A 16,167-nucleotide genomic window follows, 5' to 3' on the forward strand; every position below is an offset into this window, starting at 1 on the left:
TATTAGGGATAGGACAATTCAGTAACAATCACTTGTAGGGTGACCAGATGTCCCGATTTTATAGGGACAGTCCTGATTTTGGGGTCTTTTTCTTATATAGGCTCCTATTACTCCCCATCTCCATCCCGATTTTTCACACTTGCTGTCTGGTCACCCTAATCACTTGCCTTCTAAAAGCTCTGCTCTAAGAATTTTTTCGGGGCCGGTCTCTGGCCTGCGTTACACAGGAGGTCAGACTAGATGATCACAGTGGTTCCTTATGGCCCTGGAATCTATGAATTCTCTGTAAAGCACGTCTCTGATCCAAGCTCCTTGAATGAACTATACTAGACTTTAAAAACAAGCTTCCCTTCAAAGCTCTCCCAGGCCTGTGTCTCCGCGAGTATTTATCCTAATTGACAGATGGGGAAACAGAGGCAGAGATTCAGGGCCAGGTTCAGCTGGAGTAAATCAGTGACTTGCCCAGTATCACATTGTGTGTCACTGGCAGCGCTGGGAACCCAGGTCTATTGCCTTCTAGGCCGGCACCATAACCTCCAGGACAGTTATTTAACCACAGAGAGAGTCAGACATGACAGGGGACTGTCAGGATGCCACTCTTGGCTTTTCTAGCCATCATTAAAATAATTCACAATCGCCACCTTGGGCCTGAGGTCCCCTTACGCAGTGCAAAGGGGCTGAAACTCACACCCACTGTAAGGCCCTCTTCACACTGCCAGCGCAGCGTAAGGGGGGCCTTAGTGTAACTGAGAATCAGGCTCACAGCACCATGCTATTTCTGCACCACCCAAAACCTGGTTTCCTGCTGATGATAGCAAAAGCAATTACCTTGCTAACCAGAAAGCATGTGTTAACCTGGCAAATAGGAAGTGGTTGTAAGGGAGGGATGGAATATGCATGCAGCGGCAGTTCTGTTCACAGACACCTTTTTGCTTCTGTTGATGTGACTGGGGAAACATTAGCTCCCTTTATCTCAGTGAGTAGAGGGGCACAGAAATGCTACAGCACGTTATGGTAATAGCACATTCATAATGGCTGAATTACAATGGGATTCTTATGTAAGAGTGTTATAGATCTCCATTATTAACAGCAGTGTTCTTCATGACTAACCCTAGCGTGATGAATACATTCAGATCATGAAGTACAATCTGCCTGCTGCCAGGCAAATACATAATGGGGGGATTTGTGACTGCAGATCAGGTTGCCCAAACACAACCTGACTCCTGGTGGAAGAATTGCAATGGGTTTGCTCTGCATGTTGACTGCTCTGAGTTATTCATGTAGGTCAGATCAATTTGTAAAACTCAAGTGGCTCTCCTGGGACAGCTGGACATGATGGTGGGAGGCACACTGCACTTAGAGCATCATGAGATGTGCTGGGAGGAGCAGGGCTGTGCTGGAGGAAGCAGGGCTGCTGAGTTGTACTGGAGCACAGCTTGAAAACTAGGTGAGTCTGCTAAGGCCTAGGGCCCCATTTTTTCCAAGAACTCAGAGTTCACACAGCTAGTACAATACCAGAGTCTAAATAACTGGACTGGAGCTAGCACCTACAGCATGGAGGGCAGAACCCTGAAGGCTCATCTACAGTCAGAGTCACAAAGGTGTGATGTTGCACCGATGTATTTAAACCAGTGCAGCTGTGTGTATGGCCCCTCTACATTGGTTTAAGGACGGATTTTTTAACAGGGAAGCTAAGCACTTAGAGGAGAGGAAAGTGATCAGGAACAGTCAGCATGGATTTACCAAGGGCAAGTCATGTCTGACTAACCTAATTGCCTTCTATGAGGAGATAACTGGGTCTGTGGATGAGGGGAAAGCAGTGGATGTGTTATTCGTTGACTTTAGCAAAGCTTTTGATACGGTCTCCCACAGTATTCTTGCCAGCAAGTTAAAGAAGTATGGGCTGGATGAATGGATATAATGAATATAAGGTGGATAGAAAGCTGGCTAGATCGTCAGGCTCAACGGGTAGTGATCAACGGCTCCATGTCTAGTTGGCAGCCGGTTTCAAGCAGAGTGCCCCAAGGGTCGGTGCTGGGGCCGGTTTTGTTCAATATCTTCATTAATGATCTGGAGGATGGCGTGGACTGCACTCTCAGCAAGTTTGCAGATGACACTAAACTGGGAGGATTGGTAGATACGCTGGAGGGTAGGGATAGGATACAGAGGGACCTAGACAAATTAGAGGATTGGGCCAAAAGAAACCTGATGAGGTTCAACAAGGACAAGTGCAGAGTCCTGCACTTAGGATGGAAGAATCCCATTCACTGTTACAGACTAGGGACCGAATGGCTAGGAAGCAGTTCTGCAGAAAAGGACCTAGGGGTTACAGTAGACGAGAAGCTGGATATGAGTCAACAGTGTGCCCTTGTTGCCAAGAAGGCTAATGGCATTTTGGGCTGTATAAGTAGGGGCACTGCCAGCAGATCGAGGGAAGTGATCATTCCCCTCTATTCGGCATTGGTGAGGCCTCATCTGGAGTACTGTGTCCAGTTTTGGGCCCCACACTACAAGAAGGATGTGGAAAAATTGGAAAGAGTCCTGCGGAGGGCAACAAAAATGATTAGGGGGCTGGAGCACATGAGTTATGAGGAGAGGCTGAGGGAACTGGGATTGTTTAGTCTGCAGAAGAGAAGAATGAGGGGGGATTTGATAGCTGCTTTCAACTACCTGAAAGGGGGTTCCAAAGAGGATCGATCTAGACTGTTCTCAGTGATACCTGATGACAGAACAAGGAGTAATGGTCTCAAGTTGCAGTGGGGGAGGTTTAGGTTGAATATTAGAAAAAACTTTTTCACTAGGAGGGTGGTGAAGCACTGGAATGCGTTACCTAGGGAGGTGGTGGAATCTCCTTCCTTGGAGGTTTTTAAGGTAAGGCTTGACAAAGCCCTGGCTGGGATTATTTAGTTGGGAATTGGTCCTGCTTTGAGAGGGGGCTGGACTAGATGACCTCCTGAGGTCCCTTCCAACCCTGATATTCTATGATTCTACGAAGCCAATATCCAGTTTAGTTAAACAGGTGCAGCATCACAATGCAGGTTAGGTGTAGACCGTGCACTGTGCTCCCAGCTTTCAGTTCAGGTAATCACTGGTTAAAGAGACTGGCACTGAGCAGCCTTGCTTTACTTGCATTCTGTAAATAGAAGGAAACAGAGTCTAGCAGTTAGAGCACGCCTAGACCTAGACACCTACTTCCTTGGGGTCTAATCTGCATTTCTCCACTGATTCAGCGCATGACCCTAGCCAAGTCACTTCCCCATGCTATACCTCTGTCTCCCGCCTCTGTAAATGGGGCTACCTCATGGGGTGCTGACAGCCAGCTAGTGCTTGGGCAGTGCACGTGCCCTGAGAGCCTGAGGTGCAAGGTAATGTAGGAGTGCAATGCTACAGCTCCATACCCGAGGGCAAATGGACAGCTCCAGGGAGACAAGCCTTTCGCTCCTGGTTTGCTAGCTGAATTCCACCCCGCTGGCATTAGAGGCCTGGGAGCTTCTGATGGATAGTGAGTGGCTCTGGGAAATGAGGCAAATGTGTCTCCCCACAATGCCTATTGGACAGGTGTGCACATGACAAAACACTCACCCCAAAAGGCCCTAAGCATTCTCCTTACTTACTGACAGACAAGGCCAAACATTTGATAGGCTGAACTGCCATCACCTCTCCAGAGCTGATACCCATTATCAGGGCAGCACAGGGAAGCCTTCACTGCTACTGCCCATGCTGTTAATGCCCTGGAGGGAAGGACAGGACCTTCAGGCTCCAGGCCTGCCAGCTCAGCAGTAAAGTAAAGCGTGGCTATCGCTGCAGAGCATCAAGCCTTGAGTCTGCAGAAATAGAAGAGGCAGGACTCAGCAGCTTAATCACATCCCACAAGATTCCAGCAAGAGCAGAGAAGACATTTAAGCAGGTGAGTTTCTGTACCAAAAGGAGCTTGTGTTAGAGATTCAAAACCCCAGCATGTGCACGCACACCCACGCTGCCCAGGGACCCTCATCTAACTGTAGCACAAGTGACAACCGTTCTAGAAGATATCTGAAAATCAGGCCCCTTTGAGGGGTGTCAAGCTGGGCCCCCGAGTAATAAGGCACCCCGAATCCTCATGCACCTTTGAAAATCTTGCTTTAAAATCTTAAATTGAGGAGCTTTGTAAGTTACATTTCGGAGTTGAAGCGGAAAAGGCATTTGCTTAGAACCAGAGGAATTAAAAATGAACACAGAAGAACGCATTTACAGGACAAGCGATTCACTGTGAAGGAGACAGACAGACCCAGAAAGGTGTTTGGACAGAAGATAGCAACAGAACACAAGCACTAATAGAACTGCCTGGGCCTGACTTTGAGCAGGAAGGAGCGCCCCCGCCCCCCGCCCAACTTCAGTGGAGTCAATGGGAGCTGCAAGTGCTCAGCACCTGTGAAAGTCAGGCCCATCAGTCTTATCGGACACCAGAAACGATCTCTGAAGGGCCTGGTTATTTCATACTAGCTAATATAAAAACAATGTCTCCTCTATAGTAGGAATGTTTGCATCGTTTTAAGCGGTGTCAACTGTAAGATCAAAGCGTTCAGAACTGGCATATGGCCTTGCAGCTTCTGTGCCAGGTATCAGGAGGAGTGTGGGTATTTCCATCGCAGGATAGCACCATCCGCGCTCACGCTCACAATGTATTTGTTCCCAGGACAGATCCTGAGTCGGGTGATGCTGCCACTGTGACCCATGCCGACGTGAGTCACCTCACCCTCGTTATAGTCCCATACCTTCACCAGGTGATCGTCACCGCCTGCGTGGGACACAAGGGAGGACAGATGGTTACATGGAGCCCTGGGGGCTTCTGAAAGAGCCACTTGCTTTTTGTTCATGGTGAAAAGGCAGAGGAATGTCCTGGCTTTGGGATGGGAAAAGGGTGCGATACAAGGTCCTGAGCATTGTGGTTGCAAAGGACTTTTTTCCCACTAGAACCAGTGACTCTCTGTGTCTGGGATCAGCACAGTGCTTGGCATGGGCTCCTACACTGACTGAACCTGATAAGCTATATTCAGAGATACAGCCACCCAGCAAAACTACAAATCTTTAGCGAGAATTTTCTCTCAATGCTGATTTAACAGGTTAACTTAAGGGACCTGGTCCCAGTACATAAACTGCAACTTTCACCACATGCCTGTCCAATCACATGGCTCCACATGCCACTCCAGTGTCAGGCTCAGAGGATGTGTGAGAATGGCTAGCGATGAATGCACCAGTGCTTAATTCAGGTAGCTGTAGAACCAGCATGGGTCATCCTCCACCTTTAACCCTCCAGAGGGACTCCCACATTACCAGAGAGATTTCCAGGTTTCTGGAGAATGGATGCTCCAACAAGCCATGAAAGACCAAGGATCAAACTCATCCCTAGTGCAACTCCACTGAATTCAATGGCGTTTCACCACGGCTGAAAATAACTCCATACTTTCTCCATGACAGACTAGTTTTTAAGGACCTGATCCTGGGAAGTGCTGAGTGCCCTCATCTCCGAATGATTTCAGTGGGAGCTGAAGGTGCTCAGCGTGTTGCAGGATCAAGCCCATAGTATTTCCCTTCAGTGATTCCTTTTCTTTTCCTCTTGACATATTAGCAGGATCTCATTTTGTTCTTTCTTGCCCACTTTCCTAACCCCTCTGAGGTCCTTTGCATTATTTTTTTTGCCTCTCCTGGTGCTGACTTTTCCTCTGCTTCTCTGGGGGTTCTTTTCCATTGTTCCCCCCCCAAATCCTACTTGCCTGTAACAAAGTAAGTCCCATCTGATGTAATATCCATCCCATTGATGGAGCCAGTCAGGGAGCCTTCCAAATTTCTGATTGCAGAACCATCAAATACTTCCCAGTATCCAATCTAGAAACAAGATCAGAAATGAGAGATCACTTGTACAGCACTGGTGTGAAGATTTCCTTTGCTTCTGGAGGATAGTGTTAACCTGGACAGTGATGAACCTAAATCATACGTTACTGAAGTGACAAATTCTCTCCCATATAACAACCGCCTTTCTATCATGGGAAAGCCCACACTGGCTTGATAAAGGCCTGTCATGATCAGATTGGAAGCTGAAATCCCTGACAGTGACAAGACTTGCTGTCCTGCCCCTTGAGGTTCTGAGCTACTTCAAGCTGACTTCCTAAAGTTGTGCTTACCTTTCTGTCTGTTCCACTGGTGATTATCTGGTACTCCTCTGGATGGTAACACACACACTGGAACAAGGTGTTGGCCAGGATCATCTGATTCCTCATAAAACGTCTGAAAAATACCCCCAAAGCAGCCTGAGTCAGAGTTTATCAAAACTCATCTCTCTCTTCCTAAGACAGCTTTACCTACTGTGGGTGTGAGGCATCTCCCCCAGGTGACACTCCATCACATACTGGTCTGGAGATAGGGTTTTCATGAGGTACAGATAATGTGGAACTCATTTGATCAGGGGAACACCCTCCTACAGGCTATCCATGCTGTCTGTTCTCCCAAGCTGCGCCTCCTTGGCTGCCTCACAAAAGGCCTTATAAAGCAGGGACTGGGATCATAGTAGCAAAATCTTTCATTTCTGGACACCATGCTCAGGGGAACCTTGGCTGCCCAGGGCACCCTGTGTGTGGGGTGGCTCTGCCGAGAGCTTTACAAGCACACCCCATACCCCAAAACTGGCAAGGCCAGAGCCATGGCCTAGCTGAGAAGTGCTGTATTGCCGAGGAGGAATGATCTCCTTACACAATATCCCAGATGATGCACGTTCCATCGATGCTGGCTGTGACACACTCCCGGTTGTTCTTCTTAATCTTGATGCAAGACACAGCGGATATGTGCTCCTTCAGAACTTCCTCCAGTTTGCGAGTGTTCTGACCAATTTCCCACACCCTCACCTGCAAACCAGCCACAAACACCTTTGTAATGCATGCTCCTTACTGAGCTAAAGTGGAACCAAAAGGGATTCCTGAGCTCAGGGTTTCTCCTGCAGCATTTGATGGCATCTCCAGCACATGGAGCTGAGTGAGATGCTGCATTTCTTGCACTGCTTCCATTTCTCTGGGGATGAGTGAGGGCAGAAATACAGATCCCTGAACTCAGGACCAAATCCTGCTCCCATTGAGGTCTATGGCTAAACTCTGGTCTACTTCATTTTCACAAGGATTTGGCCTTAACAGAATTAAAATGTAGATTTAAAGTCAAGTTCACCACTCATGGAGCCACAACAGAGATTAATTTAGCCTCAAATGTACAGATAAAAGGATGCAGGATCAGGCCCTGTCTTGAGTACAGATTTTCTTCTAACACAGCTTTGGTCACTCTTGTTGCCACTCTAGGTTGCAGAGCTAATAATAGATTATAATTATAACCTTGACTTGTCTCCCTAATATCCTGGGATCAACACAGCTACAAAAACACTGCATCCAATAAGAGTCCTAGGAATTTAGGATGTTACCTACAGCTTGAGGATCCACATAAACGGGACTTTTTGCCCTGGGCTTTGGAGTTGGGAGAAAGAAAAGGAGGAGGACGAAACGAACCTGCACTGCACAGATCAATCTGAACATGTTAAGCAGGCGAGGACTGGGACTGGATGTGATGAAGTGGGGGGTTTTCTTATCTTTTCGTGATTTTCCAATGGATTGCATGCAGAGGGAGTGGGACTCAGTATCCCTGGGTGTTACTGGTTTAACGAGGTGAGGGGAGAGGGAGTTTGTTGTTACAGAGTACCGGAGCGGGAACTTGGGACCCCAGCCGATGACCTGGAGGAGGGACACCCCAGCAACTGGTGACCTGATGACCTGGAGGCCCAGCTCAGGAGTCGCAGCTGGTTCTGGCCAATGGGAGAACAATGGGCTACAACAAGAGGACCCCATGACCTAGCCAGCCAGTTCCAGTCAGAGGAGGGCGGAGAGGAGAGGAGGCCCAGATGACCCTGTTTACCTGGAAAGAAGACAATGGACAGAGGCGGGGCCTGGGGCCTGTGATAGCAGCTGCCCAGCTGGGAAGCAGGGGGGCCCTGGGCTGGAGAAGGGGGGCAGGCAGCCCACCTGGATGCAGGCAGTCTGGGATATGCAGTGCTGAGGGAGGCCAGGCCTGAGGGTCAGAGAGTTTCCTGTGTTCAATGCTCAATGAACCCTCCTGTTTTACATTGGCTGAGAGTCATTCCGGTTGCATCATTCTCTTCGGGGGGGTGGAGGTCCGGGGGTCCAGAGCGAGTGGACTCGCTGAGGGGGCCCACAGCAGAGACAGATGTGCTAAGGCTCGGGGTGGAGGGGCCAACCCCGAGAGAGAGTGGACCCCCGAGAAGGGCTGTCTCACTGAAAGGGGCACCCCCCACAGACCGCACAGGGCCACGATCTGTGAGTCCATGACACTGGCAAAGCTGGGTTAGAAGGAAAATCTGTATTCAAGACAGGCTTGCAAACAATGACTGGTGCAGATGAACCAAATATAGGTGACAGACAGACTGACAAATGGGATTAAGAGGCATGTTCAGCATTGGAAGGATTTACTACGGCTGGCATGCCAGGAGTAATCAGAAGGTACGGCTCCATGTCACACTATGAGCAAGTGGGAATATTTACTTACAGCAGACACTAATATTTTGGAACTGAGTCTTGTGCTTAAGTGAGCCAAGCAAAGATGATGCTCAGGTTCTGCCTAGGTGGTTACTAGTTAGAATGGCAACAGCACAAGTCAGCCCTGAGAGATTTTAGGCGCATATTACCTGCCCTTCACCTCCTCCACTGATGATCCTTTTACAATCACTTGTTGCAGCGATGGCTGTCACGCCCATGCTATGGGCGTGGTCAATCACATACATGAGTCGGCCGGTCTCTGGTGTGAAGGCACGGATTTTCCCGTCATTCCAAGCTGATGCAATATGGAAACAGATCACCCAGAAGGTCACTTCCTTTATATTATTATTATTCTCCTCCCTATGCCCCTCCCCGATCTCCACTTTCTTTTAAAAAAAAAAAAAAAACTCCTTCACACTGATGCCCCTATTAGCTATCAGCATGTATGTAAAACCTACTGCCGAGTCTATGAACACAGAGCCATAGTCCTAACCCGCAGGGGAAGACTTCACTCCCTCTAGGTTTCTACCTAGGGAAGAATGTTTTGGTGGTGATGATGGAGGCAAGCACGGTCACTCTCAACAGGGGGACTGCTGTAGCTCCACTGCTACCATGCAGCAGAAGGCAATGGCTAGGGGATATATGTAAAGATGCACCACACTCCTGCCCCACCTCAGCCCCAACCCATGACAGTGTGATGGGAACAACGTGAATCTGGACGCCATAATGTGCCGGAGTTTACACCCTCTATGTATGCTCCCCAAATCCTTCCCTCCTCACACACCATTTCCATGGTGCCTGGGGATTGGCAGCTGTGGAGCAGGGTTTACTGGGCTGATCATAAACAGAAACCTTTTGGTCACTGCAATTAGTTGAAACAATTCCAGGCTTTGGTCCTCCCCCATTCTATTAGAGCCTACTTCCTTAAAAGTGGGCAGCAATTTGAGACTGAATCTAAACACGGAGCTTGCCAATCATTACCTGAAATAATGCTCTTGCCGTCCCTCATGAAGTCTATAGCATGGCAGGTCATATTGGGGATCGTGATTCGTAAGAGCTCCTTGTTTTCTGGGGTGTGCCACACTCTGATGTCATTCTTGGAGCAGGTGGCAAACAAGTCAGAAGTTCCCCTGGGGAAGGCAGAGAAGCAGGCTACTGAAGGCCAGTGTTGGGGAACAGTTTCCTCATTAAATCTCAACTCCCCCTCCATTGCTTCGCTATTTGACGTTACTAATGTTCAACTGTAGCCTTCCCAGTAGGGGACACCACAGTTAAGGCCGAAGGACCATTTTCATTTTTTACTCCTAACTTTCTGACAAGTTCACCTTTTGGGGTGAAACTTTCCAAGCCTGCTCTCACCTCAAAGATGATTTTATGGGAAGTTTAAAGTAAGCCCCACAGTTGTATTTCAAGGCTTTTTGTTTTAAAATAGAATGTATGACTTTTTTTGGCCCCCATATACTAAAAAAAAGCTGGATGAAACTTCAGATGTTGTGCACAGCCAGCCCTACAAATAGAAAAAACAGTGGGGTTTGCACTGGCATTGTTTTTTGTTAAGTATTCCTTGCACAATACAGTCATGTAGTGTCATAGCTACGTATGTTGAGTATCTACGGAATGGTCAAATTTTAGACCCATAGTTTGCATAAAACACACTTTTGCAGCTCTAAAATGCTGCAGCTGGAAGTTTTCCTTTTTCTCCCTCCCAAAAAACCTAAACAAACAAAAAGGAAATGGAAAATTAAACACATGGACCATTGGCAGATGTAAATTGTCACTGAAGTCAATGAAGCTATGACCAATAACACTAGATGAAGATCTGCCTAGTATTACCGCAACACAACTGTTAGATTGTGCATTTGAACACTAAATGTCTGGAAATGAAAAAGTTACATTTCTCTGTCAACAGCAACTTACATTTTGCATACGATACAGTTTCATTAGTTAGGGTGTTAAATGTACACCTCAATAGGCAGCGTGCAGAGAATATTGATACAAGAACTGACAGGCTCATTTCCTGGGTTGCGTGCGTGTAAATTTGCAACCCTAAGCTTTACAATAAGTTTGGCTACATAGATACTATACGGAACGTTAGAATACGAGTGCTTCCAAATTAAGAGGGCTAGATGAAAGAAAGGTTTGTTGATTCCCCAGGACTAACATCAGGTGTCAGTGACAGGCTCCTTGTTGTCAGGATGCATTTCTTACCCCCCCCCCCAATGGGCCAGGAACACTGTTGGGAGAATTAGACAAGGCTGCAAAAGTCTGCTGAAATGTATCTCACAATGAGGCACGAGCCTTCACATTTTTAGCTTCACAGAACAAAACCTGCTCAATTTATCTGGAAAGTGAAAATAATGTATAAAGATTTTAGTTGTGTTTAAGAATTTACATATTTTCCTTTCTACCTGATGAGCAGTCAGAAGCCTCATTATATTCCAAAAGAGGGAGAAGTTATATTTGAGAGTCTGCTGGATCTTAATGTTTATAGACGCTGTTGGGGTGGGGAAGGGAACTGCTCTCCATCTCAGTGAGGGCAAGTCACAAGAGTTCTTAGGCCCGTGCTGGTGGCAGTCACCCTTGTTTGGGTAGAGAGGGATATCCAGATCACCAAAACAAAGGGGCACATTTCCTAGTGCACTACGCAGCTGCGTGCTGCTCCAGCCCCTGTTCCACCTCTTCCCCATGGCCCCCACCTCTTCCCATCCCTGCTCCACCTCAGCCCCGCCTCTTCCTGCTCCGTCCTGCTCCACCCCAGCCCAGCCCTTCCCTGGAGGATGGTAAATGGAGCGACCTGGCAACAGCCCCATCCCACTCCCCTGAGGACTGCAGCAGGGGTGGGGCCTGCATTCACCAGCGGTGGTAAGAGCAACCCGGTCCCAGGCCGCTCTGTTCCCCACTGCCCCCAAATCCCAAGGCTGGGAGCTAGGGGAGCAGAGCGGAACAGGCTGGGGCAGGGTCACTCCTCTTCCTGCCGCCCCGTGAGTGCAGGGTCGGGCCCACCCTGCAATCACCAGGTGGCAGGAAATGGAGCGACCCAGCCCCAACCCGCTCTGCTCTGCCGGTGAGTGCTGGGGGGTGGTTCCCCCCTGCCCCCCCAAGCCTGCTCCTCCCCTCCCTCCCCACAGAGGCCTGGGGCCAGCAAACCCCTCCCCCCCCCAGGAGGCTTGGGGGTGTGTGTGCATAGGGCACCAAAATGGCTAGGGACGGCCCTGGATGTGCAGGTCTGTACACTGGGGTAAAGTGAGGGGTTGGAGGGCCTCCTGCATTTCTGTTTTATACGCTATACATTTTGCTGTAACTCAATAGGACTTGGCACTTCATGTCACAACAGCAGCATGCCAAAACTCAAAACCTCCCTCCAGATCAAATGCCACCCTCCATTTGCAGAGCGAGTGACTGAGCTATCACTTTTATGAAATTTCATGATTCTAATATTCACAGCAAAGAGGAATTTTCCTGTCTGTTCATGAGATGAATGTGAACAGAAGGCACATCTGTGAAGTTAGCACGATGCATCATGAGTCCTGAATTTAATATAACATGCCATATTGTTAAACACACAATTACAAGTGATGTTGATACACCCAAAGTCTGTTTTGACAGCAGTGCTAGTCAATATTAGATGACGTTCTAGGCATGAAGTGGATTATGGCCCACGAAAGCTTATGCCTAAATAAATTTGTTAGTCTCTAAGGTGCCACAAGAACTCCTTGTTGTTTTTACTGATACAGACTAACATGGCTACCCCTCTGAAACCTGTTCTAGGCACTGGATCAGAGAGCAGGAATGCAGTCATGTCTGCAAGTATAGACCCTATTCAACTCAGTAAATGCAAGAAACATTGAAAGGCACATGAAATTTCAAGTTTCACATTAGTCAGGGCCTGAATAGCCCAGGGATTTCATAGCACTTTTCCCAAGAGTAGGGGTGTTAATACCAGTGTTACACATTCCAATTTGCATAATTACCAATCTGCCTACTTAAAATTCTCCATGTAGTTTCAGTTGGAGAACTTATTTTTCACTTCCTCAAGCTGAACTGCTGCTGACTACCACACCAGATGGGGCTGCATTTCAGTGGTGGTATATGTGGTATATGTAAATCAGTGAGACTTTGGAAACCTTCTGCATAGAAGGTGCTGTACAGATATCTTTGTCAAATCTACAACTTGCTCCCCCACCCCATCTTTTTCAAGAACAAAAATGCTCCCTTCCAGTCATACTAACGATGGAAAAATGATGTCGTGGATGGCTTCGTTATGACAGGTGGTAATGAGCTCCTCTTTAAAGTCATTGTAGTTAACGCGATAAATCTGGGACTCTTCTGTTCCTACAAAGAACTGGTGACCTTGACCTCTGAGGGTGAGGGAAGTGACGCCACCTTGGACTTGAATTTTTCTGTTAAGACAAAGCAGAAATTTGCACTGATGTGGACCTTGATTTTTCTTGCCTCTCTCTCTCTCCTCCCCACCCTCGTTTTGTGTTTGGCCTCTGCTGCTTTACCTTCCTGCCACCCATGTGCCACATTAGGTCATGATATCAAGAGGCAGAAACATTATCAAGTCCAACATACCATTCTCTGCCATGTTTGTTTGCACTTCATGCGATCCTTGTTGTCTTAGGGATTGTCTACATGGGAAAATAACTGTAATAGCTATGGCAGAATATTTTGCATTAGCTATCTGTGTAGACCACCTTATTCTGCACTTAACATACACTTTGGAAGTGGATTAAGCTAACGCACACAAAAGCACTCAGTGTAGAATAAGAGCATCCACATGGGGAGTTAATGCAGAATACCTATTCCACCTTACATTCACATACTAGTTTATTTCACAATAGCTTCCACATGTAGACAATCCCAAATCTGGCAGGGATTGAGAAAACATATAAACACACATACACACTCTGTTAGAGCAGGGGTCATGTGTAAACACGCCCTTGTTTACTTTCTTATTAGAAGTGCACTTAATTAGCATAACCCCAAGAGTATTCCAGGCAATTCTAAGTTCAATGTTTGGGGAATAGTTTAAATCACATATGACTACGTTATCAAAAGTGCACATCTAGATTGCTTGTGGGAATCTGCCCATAGCTCTGTTTTCCATGCACACTGGAATGCTTTGCAAGTACTCAGGCACACAGTTTTGATACACTTGTCTACACAGCTAGTGGCAAAACCCCTGTAGTATCCACAAAAAGAAGAACAGGAGAGTATCTGCTTACAACCCCTTTTTTAAAGATTTCAAGGGTGCAGACCCCCAGCTGGTGAAATCGATATAATTCGTTGACTTAATGGAGCTATGTCAATTTTGGATCAGTTTAGAATCTGACACCAAGCCTTTAGAACTAACTGTGGTCATTTAAAATTAACAACGATCATTGGCACAAACTTTTGTAAATAAAACAATAAAAACATGCAGCATGTTTCAATCAGTCACTATTTCATTCTGCAAGATAAATGCAGTCTGTTTTGACAGTGTCTACTTGTGTTTGGAAAACTGATATATTGAGATTTCTCTCTTATTCATTAACTAAAAAACTATCAGCACTGGAAGTTAGTGTGTGCCATTGAAAGTGAACACTACTGCCCTGTTATGTTGCCACTCTGTGGAAACACCACTCACCCTCCTGCTGCTTTGATCTACAAACTCACTTGATTGGTTTGTAGTTTGATCCTTTACAGAGAGCTACAATCCCTCCTCCGGTGCTGACTACTAAATCTCCTGTCTTCAGCAAAAGCAAAGCTGTGACCCCCTATGAGAAAACAGGATTAACACACTATTGTAGCGAAGCAGAGTCTCTTTACTGGGGCTGCCATGCAGAAGAGCGCAGACAGAGTCTTTGTCATGCTCCCTGTGGTGGTGCTTATGTTGTTCACGCACTGCTTTATTAGTATTGCTCCGCTGCTAAAAAGCAGTCCTTCCAAAATGAAAAGGGAGACAACATTTATCAGCTACAGGTACATGAACAGCTAGCGTACAAACTTTAAAGAAGAGCAAGAAAGTAATGACAGCATTAATCCTATACAAAGGGTCTAGGATTGAGCGTGCACACCCAGGGATAACCATTCTAGCACAGAATATATGCATCCTGCCACGGGTGATTCTTTCATTGGCGTTGAAGAAACACAGGGCTTGTCTACACCATGCAGCTTTTAGCAACAAGGCTCTGTGTCGACACAGCCTTGTCGCTAAAAGTCAGCGCATGTAAATGCTCTTTGTTGGCACTTTTGCCGACAAAATACTTCCAGCCCCGTGAGCGGCATTAGCTTTGTTCACACTGCCATTTGCGTTGGCAAAACTTTTGTCTTTTGCGGGGGTGGGGGAGCTTCTTTTTTAAGCCCGTGAAAGACAAAAAAGTTTTGTCGACAACTTTGCAGTGTAGACATACCCTCAGTGTAACTCAGCCTCAGGTTTTCTACTTCTCACTGCTCCAGAGAACCACTCCCACCTCCCTGTATTGAGGGTGGGATTAACAAGCTCTTCCTGTTACTGAGAGCCCTCTGGAAGCAGTCAGCATTTCAATAGAGGGGTCCGACAGCGCCTAACACAGGGTAGGACAACAGAAGAACCTACTGCTCTGTCAGAGAAAGGAAGCATTGTCTACTGCAGGGGTCCCCAACGTGGTGCCCGCGGGTGCCATGGCGCCCACTGGGGCATCAATGTGCGCCCGCGTACTGGCCGGCGGACGAGCATCCGCCGAAATGCCACCGACAAGCAGCGTCATCCAGAGGCGTCGCCGCCGAAATGCCGCTGATTTGTCCACTGGCCACGGTCCTTGGTGGCTCGTCATCCGACGCCCGCCGGACGAAAAAGGTTGGGGACCACTGGTCTACTGGTCAAAGCACCAGACTGGGAGTCAAGAAATCAGTTCTGTATCCATCTCTGGCACAGATTTTCCTGTATGTCCATAGAGAAGGCAGACCAGCTCTCTGTGCCTCAGTTTTCCTGCTTGTCAAATGTGAGTAATCTGGGCTATGACGCTGAGTTTATTAATGTCTAAAGATCTCCAAGATCCTCTGAAATAAGGTGCCATAGAAAGGCAAAATCCTAGTACTGACCAAATCCTGATGTCCATCCTCAGACACATCCCCCACTGACTTTAGTGAGAGTTTTCACCTCACTAAAGAGGGAGTAAAAAACTGAGTGAAGATGTCAGGATCTGACTCATTATTAAATGAGGTCATTCTATTGCTGTCAAAAATCTGGACTGTGAACTAAATTCTATTGCTAAGCAAACTGTACTCCCAGCACGTCAGCTCCATTGTGGGCTGGTGTCTCCCAGCTCCAACGGGACAGTGCCCATACTGCAGTATCTTCAGCTGTTACAATTCCTGGCATTCTCTGACTTACAGGATTCAGTTTAGTTCCCAGAGCCCTCTTTACCTCTCACTCGCTGTTTTTCCTTACCCATGTCTCCGACTGTTGCGTAGAGTGATGTAGTGCATGTGTCAGTTAGGAGCACTTCAACTCTGAGCTCCTATAAGTGGTATTACGGTGGCTGTGTTTTGTGCAACCACGTTTCTGGATGCTTACCGCAGAAACCAGTTAATGCCAATATCCTCCCGTCTCTCTCTGCCTTCTCTCCTTTACAGAGTT

General features: G+C 47.3%; 1 protein-coding gene across 1 annotated transcript in view; it reads right to left on the bottom strand.

Moving 5' to 3' along the window:
- Positions 1-4,102: 4,102 nt before the first annotated feature.
- Positions 4,103-16,167, bottom strand: part of CFAP52 (cilia and flagella associated protein 52) — a 41,904-nt gene continuing 29,839 nt past the window's right edge. The window contains exons 7-14 of the mRNA XM_054048436.1: positions 14,223-14,323; positions 12,794-12,964; positions 9,546-9,694; positions 8,714-8,859; positions 6,727-6,878; positions 6,162-6,264; positions 5,754-5,865; positions 4,103-4,777 (exon numbers count right to left, since the gene is read on the bottom strand). Coding sequence (XP_053904411.1) covers positions 4,602-4,777; positions 5,754-5,865; positions 6,162-6,264; positions 6,727-6,878; positions 8,714-8,859; positions 9,546-9,694; positions 12,794-12,964; positions 14,223-14,323 — 1,110 coding nt within the window. The 3' untranslated portion in view covers positions 4,103-4,601. The remainder of the gene's footprint in view (positions 4,778-5,753; positions 5,866-6,161; positions 6,265-6,726; positions 6,879-8,713; positions 8,860-9,545; positions 9,695-12,793; positions 12,965-14,222; positions 14,324-16,167) is intronic.

Source organism: Malaclemys terrapin, chromosome 13 (genome assembly GCF_027887155.1).
Source record: "Malaclemys terrapin pileata isolate rMalTer1 chromosome 13, rMalTer1.hap1, whole genome shotgun sequence".
Lineage (NCBI taxonomy): Eukaryota > Metazoa > Chordata > Testudines > Emydidae > Malaclemys > Malaclemys terrapin.